At 37.2% G+C, this 13534-nt stretch overlaps 1 protein-coding gene across 13 annotated transcripts in view; it reads left to right on the top strand.

Annotated features, from left to right (window-relative positions):
* Positions 1–2112: 2112 nt before the first annotated feature.
* Positions 2113–13534, top strand: part of KHDRBS2 (KH RNA binding domain containing, signal transduction associated 2) — a 795325-nt gene continuing 783903 nt past the window's right edge. For 4 of the 13 annotated variants that reach the window (XM_055113704.2, XM_055113702.2, XM_055113703.2 and 1 more), the window contains exon 1: positions 2122–2651. In XM_055113704.2, the coding sequence (XP_054969679.1) occupies positions 2561–2651 (91 nt within the window). In that variant the 5' untranslated portion in view covers positions 2122–2560. Of the gene's footprint in view, positions 2652–13534 lie in introns of all 13 variants that reach the window. The other 9 variants (XM_034962289.3, XM_055113705.2, XM_034962287.3 and 6 more) reach the window with 5 other exon arrangements.

Here is a 13534-nt window from a genome sequence, read left to right as displayed (position 1 = left end):
TTTTGCCTGTGGTTGGCATCGTATTCACCCTTTACTACTATAGCAAATCGTAGCCACCTCTTTGAAGTTTGAAGCATATTTTCCCTTTATATCCCTGTTGCAGACCAGGTGCAGGATGCATGACCCTTCAACTACTAAATATTCTGCACACAGATAAAATAGCAAGAACTTTCTGTATATATACTCAATTCTAAATAATAGCTCCTTTGAAAGTAACATAAAAATCAGAAAGAGATTAAGAAGCACATCCAGAAAGATACCAATACTTTATGGTCCCCTATTACACTTAGAATAAAATCCAAATAATTTTCATTTATCAAATCTTGGGTGTTTGTACACATCAATCCCCCCTCCCTTATTGATTCCATTCTTTCCCATATTATAGTAGTCACATTGACCTCAGTCAATTCCAAAAGACAGCACAGTTCTTTCCATCACAGGGCTTTTTCAGGGGCAAGTTCCCCTGCTTAGAATGTCTTTCTTTGCACATTGTACTCACTTGGTTCATTCTTTTCCATGAGTTTTCACCGTAAATATCAGCTGCTTATCCAGATTGTATGTTTACCCTAGTCAAAAATAAAGAAACTAATGTCTTCCCTTGTATTCTCTTTCTTAACTCCTTGGTTCATTCTTGACCTTTATTGCAGTCAGCAATTACCATTCCTCTTGTATACTTGGTTTTATTTATCTTCTCCCATTAGAAAACATCTTTGTGATGACAAGGAATGAATGCGTATGTATCTTGTTCACCAATGTTTCTCCAATTTTAAGTACTGTCCCTAGACTCTTTTCAGTATCCAATAAACATTTGTTGAATGCACACATGCATAAATAAATTAAATATTTAACACACAGAAAGGTAGGTTGAAGCAGTATAATCTGGATATAAATGGTGCTAATATAGAATTGAATTTTAATCTCAACTTCAGCATTAACTAGACATGAGACGATTTCTCTGTTTTGCCTCAGTTTCCATATTTATACAAACAGAGAAAGTAATACTTGGCTGGCATTTTTCAGAGTGCTTCTGTGAGGACGTATTGAAATAATCAATGTGAAGCACGTTACATTATTTAAACATTATACAAATAAAAGTTAATCTCCCGAATTTGTCTAAAAATTAAACGGAAAATATTTAAATACAGTAAGATAAGTTGGAAAAATTTCAGCACATTTTATTTGTAGCAAAGTTGGCCCTCATTCTTCCACACCAAAAATAATGGGGGAGAGAAGAATCAGGAAATGACTGCTTATGAAACGAGAACCCAAGACTTGGGGAAAGATTGTTTCCTAGCGATTGAGGCATGCAAGTTACATTTTATAGCCGCATTGGTAAAAGAAGGACGGGCTTGCCTCCACGCTTGGTGATATCATGAGGGTTTAACTTTCCTTTAAATAGAGGTGGGATAATACAAAGTAGCTCAGCAACAGTACCTGGTGAAAGATACTGGCACATCTAAAACTAGGAGAAAGGGGAAAATTAGAGCAAACGTGGTTACCTATTTTCTAGTCTCTTCTTTCTTCTACATGTCTTCCCAATTCCTTCCCAAACCGTGACTAATGAATCATATTGTTTTTGGTTTTTAAATTCAGCCCCTCCCAACCTCCCTTCCACAGATAGGGTCTGGGGAAAGGAGGCACGGATAGGTTACCAGAACTAATTCAATATCCTAATGATTGTACACCTGAAGCATGTCTCTGCACAATATTTCTTCGAGCCGCTTTATTTGTTTATCAATGAACATCCTACTGCGTCCCTGAGATGTAGGTCATCGGAAATACCAGCTGCCGATCACATGCAGTCTTCATTATATTTCCAGACCCAGTGCGCTGCTGATTCCTGCACAACTGGAGTGCGCCTGAGCTGTGTGAGGGAAAGGAGACACCTGTGCCTTAGGGACGCAGGTGAAGTCCCATCTACCTTCCTGAGACTTTCCCTGGCGCTTTTCCACCCTCTCGGGTGGCTCACTTCTCATCTCCATCTCCCCTGTCCACTTGGACTCAGACCTCTCTGTTTAATCTGCGCTTTTCCCGCCCTCTCTCTCCTCTGCGCCTTAGCTGAAGACACAGAGAGCTCCACAAAACTGGGCATGCCTAATAGCCAGGGAAGGCTTGGGCTGCAAGAAGAAAGCGTTTGCACCTTCCGAGCTCCCTTCCCCTCTGCAGCTGCCTCCTGCCAGTCAGGCGACCCGACTTGCGCTACCGCCCAATGAGGGCCCGCGGCCTTCGCCAGCGCCCTGCCTCTCCTGGCACCACCACCAATGAGTGGTTGGCGGAGGTGGGCCGCGCCCTGTTCCCGCCTCTCCAGTTAAGGCCGCTGGTGTGAGCCGGGGCTCGGCGCGAGCGAGGGACGACGGAAGGGACCGGCAGGTGTGGGCGCGGGGCCACGCAGCCCGACGGCGGGAGTCGCAGGTGCTGGGTGCATGGGCCAGTGAGGACGCACAGAGATCCCTCGCCGCGCGGAGGAGGAGCAGCGCGGGAACCAGGCGCTGCCCCACGACCCTGCGTCCGAGCGAGCGGAACCTCGCGCTTCGCCCGGGGACAGTCCGAAGTCCGCGCTATGGAAGAGGAGAAATATTTACCTGAGCTGATGGCAGAGAAAGATAGCCTGGATCCATCTTTTGTGCATGCATCGCGCCTTTTGGCAGAAGGTAGGACTTGCCCCCACAGATGGGCACAAACCGCCGGCTGCCTATGTCACCCGCGGCTTGATTAGGGGAGTGAAGTTGGGGAGGGACTCCTCTCCCCGCCTTCGCAGAAACTGTCCCCCTGGAGATGCTCGCCTTAGAGCTCGGGCGGACAGACCCCGTTCTTGGGGCGGACAGCAGTGCTCCTTCTCCACGTCTTAATTTGGAGAAGACCAAAGCTACGGAGATCTAATGGCAGTGGCGATGTGACCTGTTAGGATCATTGATAGAGAAACCATAAAGTGTAACGCGGTCTACAGGGACATTTTCACTTCGCAGAGGGAAGGGAAAGCAGTTTGGAAGTAAATGGTGATAAATGTAGTGTTCTAAGAGCTTCGTAGCTACAGATCGGTATTTTTATTTTTATTTTTTGCTGCATTTAGGGAGTGATTTTTTGATACCCTTTAATCAAAGTCTATCCTATGGAAAGTGTTAGAATTAACCTATGCATTAAACTATGCATATTCTTATATGTATGTTAATGTGGTAAGTAGAGGCTAAAGTGCTTATACATTTATTTGAAGTGTGATGATTGGGTACTCTGTGAGATATTGGTCCCTGGGAACACTCTATAATTGATCAACTATTTTACCAAGTGTGCATTTTCTTTTGTGTACCTGTAATGTTAAAGGAGATTTCATTCCTAGAGGAACATATATGTCTTGTTTTTTGCATTGCTTTGAAAGGTTTTTTTTTTTTGAAAAAAGACACACGAACTTTATTAACCGAATTACTCCATTTATGTTATAATAATGCCATCTAAATACTAAAGACAGCTATGGTATCTGTAGTTACTTACCCATGCCTTTTTAAAACATCTGCAGATTTTTTTAGATGAATGCTTCATTAATAATGAATTGCTTCATCATCAAATTGGTTACAATGCAGTTTTGTAGCTAAGGTTGTTATGGACTTACATACAGCAAAAAACTAAAACGGATAACTTCCTCTACCCAAGCTCCTCAGTATTAAAAGATTTTTTTTTGAGACTTAGTTGTACCAAGGAAGAATAAATTCTGCTCCTCAATATATGATTTAAATAGGCATTAGCTATATTTTTTATTTATGAATTGTTATTTATATTAACAATGAAGTGTAAGGTATTTTTCTATATTTAAATACTAAACAATTAGGAAAAGATTTATATTCAAAACATGGAACATGTTGAATAACTAAACTGTTTTCAGGGAAAAAGCTAGTTTTATAGATAAGTGGGAAGGTGAAATACAATTATGCCTACTACTTTCTTGGTAACTGAATGGAAAAAAATAGAAATTAAAGTGGAAAAGTAAAGTCAATAAAAATGAACTTTTTTTAACTTTCCCAAAAAAGACAACTACATAAAAATAATAGTAAAATAATGTGTTAATAGATGTTTAAGATTGTTTGAAATGATTTAAAAGGCAAGTCTTACCAGTCTTCAGTATCTTTAATATATTTTGAATAGTCTTCAATATATTTTCCAGAAGTTTCTTTATGTGGCTTATAATATGTCTTTAAAGTGAAAAAAAAAAGTTACAAATTGATCATTCTCTCTGACCCGCTAATTGGGGTTCTATTTGAGACAAGTGGCTCAAAGATTAATTCATCAGTCATTAATATGAGTTATTGTACTTGAAGACGGCCAAGCTAAATAAATGCATACAAGAAACTCTTAACAGAGTGCATACGTATTTCTGTGGCTGGTAAAACAGTCAGAGAATGCACTTGGTTCCTTAACATTTTATCTTTCCTAGGAACTTGATTTCTTGATATAATACTTAGAACATGTTCTGATGTACCTTGTAATTTGATTTTTTCCCAGCAGGGGGAAGCATGTCCTGCTTTTGTAAAGAATTAGAAGGAAAAGCTCCTAAATAGAGAAAAGCATCTAAGTAAGAAACAAAGAGGGTACCCAAATTTCAGAGAAATCAGAATGAGGAAAAGAGAATGGAGGTTATAATAATCTTGGAGTACATAAAGAGTTATGCAAAAGGATGCATAGGTTTTAGATTAGCTCTCTGTACCTGGGGCTCTTTACATGTGCTAATTAAAGAGTGTAAGATGATTGTTCTTGGAATCTCAATAATCTTAATGTATATTTTATGGTATAGATCTTTCATTATCTTTCCAAAGGCCAGTTGCCAAGATGTCCACGCTTAGTTTCAGATCTCTATAGAAGAGTATGGTTGAGATTATTTTATTTCTCATACCTGAGAATGCACTGATTGAAGGGAGTGGCTATAAATAAACCTGACATAGATATTCATTTGGAAAGAAGGTGCAAAGTACATTTCAGTCAGTACTGTGCAGACAGTGTCAAGCCTGAGTGAGTAGTAAAAATGATACAGATGATTCAGTTCTTCAGAATGATTTTCCGGAAGCTAATATATATAAAGGCAGTAATATAAACCAATGAGCTTTCATAATGATTTATTTTGCATTTTGATTGGTGATACAGGCAAATCAATGCTCAATTGACAGTGCTTCATGTAGAATTGAAGGCTGTGGGGTTGAAAGTACTAGTTGGATGTTTATTTGGGGTTTTTGGGGGGGTCCATTGTAGTTTGTTTTATTTCACTTGTTTCTGCTGTGTGTTTTCAATGAGAATGATTTCAGTTGATTGTTACTCAGAAGAGATCTTGAATAATGTAGTTTGAAGTTTGTTTATAATATGCTTAAATAATTAAAATAATGTTCATCCTGCGATTATAATGTTGTTTAGTTATCCGCTTGTTATGGTAGGTGCTTTTGAATATGATAAAACAGCAAACTCAGGACTATCCTTAAAGTTCTACTCAGTGTCTGAATTTGGTTGCCAGATGAAATTACATAAGTTTATTTATATCTTTTCTACTTCTGGGGAGTGCATTAAACTGTGAATCTAGATACCTAGATTTGAATTCCACTTTAACCTCAACTGAATCTGGGTAAGCTTTCTTTCCCTGGGCCCAGTTTCCTTGTCTCTCAAATTAAGGAGTTGGACTAAGTGATGTATATGTTTTTTTGCAATTCTAATTAAGTCTCAGACTACTGATGATACAACGAAGTGATGTTTGTATATTCGGAACAAAAATTCAATGGCTGCACATTTTTGAAACTTTTTTCATTCTTTTCTAGTTTAATGATTAATAATATATTTATGGCACTAAAATGTAATTTGAGGCATATACTTTATTTTGGGTACTGGGGACAGATTTATGTTCTTAAGTCTATTGAACTACTATTAATGTTTGAGGCCAAAAATGTATATACATGAAAATATTATCTGGAAACATTCTGTGTCTTCTGACAGACATAGATCTGTTCAGATTTGTATATTCAATTATGGTGATTCCATACTCCTAGGAGCATTACAAATTTTTGTCCAATTAAGAGATGTTTGGGGAAGATTTTCTAGCCTGAAATCTTTGCAAGCACTGAAAGAATCATAACCATTTTGGTTGACTCATTATATGACGATGTCAAATATTGCCAAATACTCCAGCAGTTCGAATGGTTTTCAAAAAGCTGTAGGCGCTATTTTCAAACTTTAGTGAAAAGTTTGACCTGCCATCTAGACTTGGCCTTTATTTCTGCAGATATAAATGAGATCTTAAAAATATTAAGAAAAGAGGGATTAATACTTACCTCAAATGCAAACTTGTGAGTTAACTACATTTAGATTATCAATAAGAACCATTTTTTAGTTTGATCGTGTTTCTTAAATATTTTTCATAAAGCTTGATAAGTTTTTTAATTAAGGAAAGTTATTAGTGTCATGTCTAAAACAGCTTCTGGTTAAAAAGTAGTGTTCCTGTGACTCTTTAAAGTGACTTTTCTTTTGATTAATGTAATCACCTTTTTCTCCCAATAGACTTGGGATAATCTTATGTTTCTTAAATACAAAACAAACATGGGCAAAAAATTAAATTCAAGTTATCTTTGATCTTCAATTAAGACAATTTATGATACAGTGGAAAATTTCTACTTTGACAAGAAAAAACACTTGGGAGTGATTATTGACACTTCTACCTACTGGGAAATATAGGATGTGTCATTTTTTTTCCACCTCTCTGATACTCAGTTTCTTCATCTATATAACAGGAAAAGTAATACCTACCAGGCAGGGTTCTTTTAAGATGAAAAAACAAAAACAAAAACAAACAAACAAACAAAAAACAACTTCTGCTTGTGATGCTTGTGATAACATAAGCCGTATTTTAAAAATTTATTTTATTTTATTTTTGAGACAGAGCCTTGCGCTGTTGCCCAGGTTAGAGTGAAGTGGTGCGATTTTGGCTCACTGCAACCTCTGCCTCCTGGGTTCAAGCAATTCTCCTGCCTCAGCCTCCCAAGTAGCTGGGATTACAGGTGCGTGCCACCACACCCGGCTAATTTTTGTATTTTTAGTAGAGATGGGATTTCACCATGTTGGCCAGGCTGGTCTCAAACTCCTGACTTTGTGATTGACCTGCCTCATCCTCCCAAAGTGCTAGGATTACAGGCGTGAGCCACTGTGCCCGGCCAATAATTTTTATGTGTATAACAAAAATATAAGCAGAAATTAAACAAATATAACATGATGATGCACCTCAATTTGAGAAAATAAGTAAAATAAACACTGCCTTACTTTAGATTACTGCTGAGTTACATTTGAACTCATAAAGCAAATTATGAAATAAATTACCTTATGAAAAAGGATTACATTGAGGGTTTTAAAAATATCATGTTTAGTAAATGATCACTTGTCAGTCTTTAACCATGAGCTTGATTAGCCCTGGTCCTATTTATTTCAAGAGTAATTTCAGACCTATTCAGGCTTCCTCTTAAACCCACATGTTCTTCACTCTCAGCAGGTGATTTCATCATCTGTTTTATTGGAGGAAATGGATATCTCTCTTCTGCTATTCCTTAACCTCCTACCACCTAAAAACTTCCATAGCCATCGTCATTGTCTTTCATTCCCAGAAGACCAAATGTTTCTTTTCTTCAGGGTTGACTTGCCATCCATATCCTTGACCCAAATGCTCTTCATCTCTGGACTCATTCTGTAGTTAAATCCTTTATTTGTATCTCCTACTCTTTCTCCCGATCGACTCTTTCTTTATAGCAGCTGTCAACATGATTCAATGTGAATAATTTGAAGAAATAGAATACTTCTTTCACTTGCCACAAATATTAGAAAATAATCTCTCTTGACATTTGTCCTTCCTTGTTTCCTTCAAACTTCTGATAATACTAGTATATACTAGCTGCCTCACTTTCTTAATTTACCTTTTTAGAATTATTCGGTTTGGCTTCTGTCTTCATCACTGTCCTGAAACTGATGACCCTAGTGACAGAATAATCTCGTATTGCCAAATCGAGTAAATTTTTTCTGACCCCTTATCAAGTCTCTTGGCTGCACTTTCCACTGTTGACCTTCTTCTGATTTCTTTCCACCTTTCTTGTCTTCTGGGCACTATATTCTACTGGTTTTACTTCCTTTTTTGACCGTTTCTTGCCCTCATCATCATTCATTTCCCTCCTTCCCACACCAACACACACAATGCTGTCACAATAATTCATTTAAAGTTAAAGTCTCACCATGTCACGCTTCTTAATAATTTCCATTGCCTGAAAGGCGTAGTCCATACCCCTTGACGTTCTTATAATATGCTTACCTCTCCAGAAGCATCTCTTCAGCCTTTCTGCTTAATTTCTCTCAGGTATACCAAACTGCTTATAATTCACTCTCTACACTCCCTTGACATTCCCATACCTATTCACAGAAAGCTAGATATTTTCCCCTCATTCCCATAACGAACGCCTCTAGATCACTGTTCAAACTGTTATTTTAGAATGATCAGGTTGTGCCTGTCTCTCTCACTAGAGAAACAGCTCCTCTCTGTCTCCTCTTGAGGAGCAGAACTAAGTCTTTTTCATCATTATATTAGCAGCACTTTTCACAGTGCCTGGTATGTGATGGTGCCAGGCAGAGGCCAAACAGGCTTTTCTCCATCAGATTTGAGAACCAGCCCCCTGTTGGCCCCTCTGCTACCTCTTCCGCATGTGAATAACACTTGCTCTTCTCTCTGTCCTCTCCTATCTCTAAGGTGTTGCACATGCTAGGACCTCACTTTAGAATGCCCTTGTTAGCTTCTCTCCATGGTTATAATTTATCTTCATCCAATAAAACTGAGTACTGCTATTCCTTCTTCTAGTAAGCCTTTCATAATGGCTTCTCATCTAATTCATTATAAATTAAGTGCACTTCTGGTTATATTTTCAACCTATCCACCACTACTACATTGCAACATGCAATTCTTTTTGATCTTGGTTGTCTCCCCCTCTAAGCTTGAGGGCCATACTATGACTTCTGTCTTTGAATTTTTAATGCTTGCCTTCAGTCTTATATGTAGAAGGCCTCAATAAATGTTTCTTAACTGAATGATGCTGACCTCATATCTTCCTTTTTCTCCTACCATGTGTTTAGAAGATATCTCCAGAAACAATTTTTCAGTAATTCTGTCACTTACAATGATAATACTAATTCAGTCATATTTTATCTTTGCATAATTCAAAACCTCAGGAGGCCACTTCGAAAGTTTCCATTTGTTTTTAAGTCAATTTTGAAAAATTATTCGTATGCAGGAAGTTGGAAAGATAGTACAGGGAAGTCCTTCTTTACTCTGTGAGGTATCTGAGAATCTGCCCATTTGTTTCTTTGTTGTTTGGATTGAGGCTTTGTGTGTGTCTGCTTTTTATTTATTTTTATTTATTTATTTATTTATTTTTTGAGATGGAGTCTGGCTCTGTCACCCAGGCTGGAGTGCAGTGGCGCAATCTCAGCTCACTGCAAGCTCTGCCTCCCGGATTCAGGCCATTCTCCTGCCTCAGCCTCCTGAGTAGCTGGGACTACAGGCACCCGCCACCACGCCTGGCTAATTTTTTGTATTTTTAGTAGAGACAGGGTTTCACCGTGTTAACCAGGATGGTCTCGATCTCCTGACCTCGTGATCCGCCCACCTTGGCCTCCCAAAGTGCTGGGATTACAGACGTGAGCCACCACGCCTGGCCGTGTCTGCTTTTAATACTTCTGAGTTGCTGGCTTTTCTAGCACTCAGTCTGGCACATACGCGGCACAAAGAAAATCAAAGAAAACCATTGAAATGTCATTCCCGAATCTTGTGGTACTGAGACAATTGGCCTCCTTTTTTCCATTTTCTAGAAAAGAAAGTCTTCTTATGTTTATCTGTAATGTCCCATCCCCATTCATTTATGTGTTTTAATTTATATTTTTATGAAATTTTCTTTTGATTGACTATTAGGCCTTGTACATTAATATTAATATTTCATTAACTAGTTATATAGGAATGAGCATTACCACGATAAATTCATCTAGATAATGGACACAGTAGTATTCTCTATATTTATCTAATTTTAAGGTTTTTTTATGGCCTGGTACCTGAGAATGGGAACATAACTGATCAGTATTCTCAGTTTCTCTTTATATACACAGTCTATAGTGTAGCTATTTGTTCCCACAGCAGCTGTACAAGGGGAGGAAGTGAGGTTTGCAGGTAGTTTTTAGAAACCCCTGGAAATAACTGTGTAGTATCATCAGCTTTCCTTTTGCACTTATTTGAGCACTGAATTTGATCTTTCTTTTTGGTTTGGCTATATTATGAGAAATATATCTTCATTGGAATTATATTCTGACATCAGTTTGATTTTTTAAAGCTATAAACCGTGTAATATTTAATATATTTCATAGATCAAAATTTGGTACTATTCCCCACAAACTGCTGAATTCCAATAAAATAAACTGAATTTGGAATTTTTTTTAGAGGTGGAATAACCACTAATAGTTGATATTCTACATTAATGTTAGCAAATATCCATATTATATGTCTTCCTCATCTTCTCAAGTGCAGAGTTCTGTAGTGATTGCATCTTTTATTTGCCAAATACTTGTGAGGTCATGGCCAAGCATCCTCTTGCTCCATTGTTATTAACTTTTTTGGAGGAAAGAAGTCATTTTTAGCACATCCTCCATTTGACTCATGAACAGTACTTCCAAAAAGATTTTGCAGTATGGAGAGATAATAAACAATCATAAAAGCATTAGGCTATTTACCTTATATTTTAGTTATAGTTTGGAGGATTAATTCCATCAGACTAGTACTCTACTGCATTTGACTACACAATCACATGTGCCCTTGAATGTGTGTTGTTAAAAACTGCATACGGGCCGGGCGCAGTGGCTCACGCTTGTAATCCCAGCACTTTGGGAGGCCGAGGCAGGTGGATCACAAGGTCAGGAGATCGAGGCCATCCTGCCTAACACGGTGAAACCCCATCTCTACTAAAAATACAAAAAAATTAGCCAGGCATGGTGGCGGGCGCCTGTAGTCCCAGCTACTTGGGAGGCTGAGGCAGGAGAATGGTGTGAACCCGGGAGGTGGAGGTTGCAGTGAGCCGAGATCACGCCACTGCACTCCAGCTTGGGTGACAGAGCGAGACTCCGTCTCAAAAACAAAACAAAACAAAACAAAACAAAAACAACAGAAAAACCCAAAAAACTGCATATGATATGTGCTATTAATAAATGAAGTATCAAATGTTTAATTTATGGGGTTTATAATCTATAGGGGATTCAACTACATATATAGACAGATATTTATATATATACATATATGATATAAATAAGTATATGGAAGGTCTGATAGATTTTACAGAAATTTTAGAGACCACTGATATAGGAATTCAGAGAAAGTCATAACTGGTGTTGTTTATGGTAATGAGAGATTTATCATTATTACCATTATTATCATCTCAACATTTATTGTGAGTTTACTCTTTGCCAGACACTGTACTAGACGATGCATTACCACAAGTAATCTACCCACCAACCTTATTGTGTAGTTATTAGCATTAGTTTTACAAATTAAACAAATTAAGGCTTAGATAAATTAATTTATATCAGGTCTCACAGCAAAGAAATTGTAAAGTTGAAACCCAGGCCTTTTCACCTAGACGCCACGTGTGACCATTACACCACATTGTCTCCTGTGATAGAGACCCAATGTTAGGCTTTGAAAGAATGTCAGCTATTAGTATGCACATTTTATCTAGAAGATCAATGTTGTTGTTGCCATTAACTTCTAAAATATGTTTCTGAATACAAATATTGGATGAATTATTATATGATATCATAAAATATAAGTATAGCTTATAAAAGTCAAATAAATTTATAAATGGGGGAATTTACCTTAGTATAGAATTGAATTAAGGATCATCAAGACAGCCTACTACATTTTCTGAATGACTTATATTGACTGCTTCTTAGAGAGCTTAGTGATGTGGTGGCAGAGCAGAGGGAACATTTCAGACTTCTTTGGACCCAAAAAGTGATTGGATAATTTTGTGTGGTTTGCTGAGGCATTTTTTTTCCCACATTTTTTAGAGAACTGCTTACATTTGCTGAATTCTTCTAGAAACAAAGAACAACTGTAGGCCCTCTCTTGGGTCTTGAGGCAGTCAGGGTTTTGTTTAACATTTAGAAGTGAGCAAATTTTACGTTTGATCAGAAACAGAAGGCAATATAGCTTGATTTAAATGTTATCTGTATGTTCTGAGGTATTAGAATTTAATAACTTTGAAACAGATTGGCGGTGTTATTATACTGTTATCAGAAATGCCACGATCGATGTCTGTTTCCTTTAAAACATTAAAGATTAGATTTTACTCTTCTTACAGAAAACCAGAATAAGTGTGTTTTCTCTAGAGCATAGATATTTTTAGCAGGTTCATAGCGTTGTATGCTAGATAATCATGAGCCCTGACTGCAACTCAGGAGAGGGAGCGTCTGTGATAGAAACACAATAAAGAGGCTGAATGAGAAGAAATTTGTTTAATTTTGAGAAGAAGAAAGGGATGACTCAAGTAATGGCTGCTTTTTTGGAACATATACAGTGGTTTAGGTCTTTATATTCTGAGAGGCAGCTAATATTGTCCCTATTTTATAGGAAAAGATAAAAAGGAAGATTACAAGGTAGTACAATCCATTTGGATTTTTTAAAAAGCAGTAAATCAGAGGTTAGGCAAATGTCCAATAAAAGTGTGAAGGAGTGTCAAAAAGCAGCCATTATACATTGAAACATCAAACAATATTAAAGAACATAACTTGTTTAAGGGAGTAGCAAAATCTTGCTTTGATAAACTTTTAGAAGAGTGAACTAACTAGATTACTTTAGAAATTGTTGTTTCCTTTAAAATAATTTTCTCCAGGAAATTTAAGGAATTGTTTTCTGGAATTTGATTTACATCCACCAGTACATTCATTTTATAAAAGAGTATTATAAAATGCAAATAGTAGATGAATGACTAAATAATAGAATACATTTACCATGATGTTTATTCCTGAAAATGATAAATGGAAAGACATTAGTAAGTGTAAAATTGGATTAAGAATCATCCATGTCTCCAGACAGTTTTAAGTTTTTTTTCTGGCAAAAAGTAGAAGCCACTTTTTTATCCATCCAAGACCTTGTGGAAAAGGGGGCCTTTAAGGAATTGTGGGAAGATGAAAGAACATTTGGTATGCTAAGGCAGATGGCATTTTATTATGATATTGCTTTGGAATGTACTTCAGTATGATAAATGGTTATGTATTAAGCTAGTCTTCTGAAATTACTGAAAGATTGGATATTGTGTCATCTCTACATAGGAAAAATCTGTTAGAATAAAACATTATGATAATTAAAAGCAATTTAATTAAGTCAGATAAGTATTTGGAATGAGTTTCAGTAAACCAAATGGTTTCCCTTTGAGTAAAATGAGTGGAATATATATATATATGTGTGTGTGTGTGTGTGTGTATTTGATGAGCGATATATGTATAT

Source organism: Pan paniscus, chromosome 5, assembly GCF_029289425.2.
Source record: "Pan paniscus chromosome 5, NHGRI_mPanPan1-v2.0_pri, whole genome shotgun sequence".
Lineage (NCBI taxonomy): Eukaryota > Metazoa > Chordata > Mammalia > Primates > Hominidae > Pan > Pan paniscus.
Note: the sequence above shows the minus strand (reverse complement) of the source record. Positions and strands in the feature narration are given on the sequence as shown.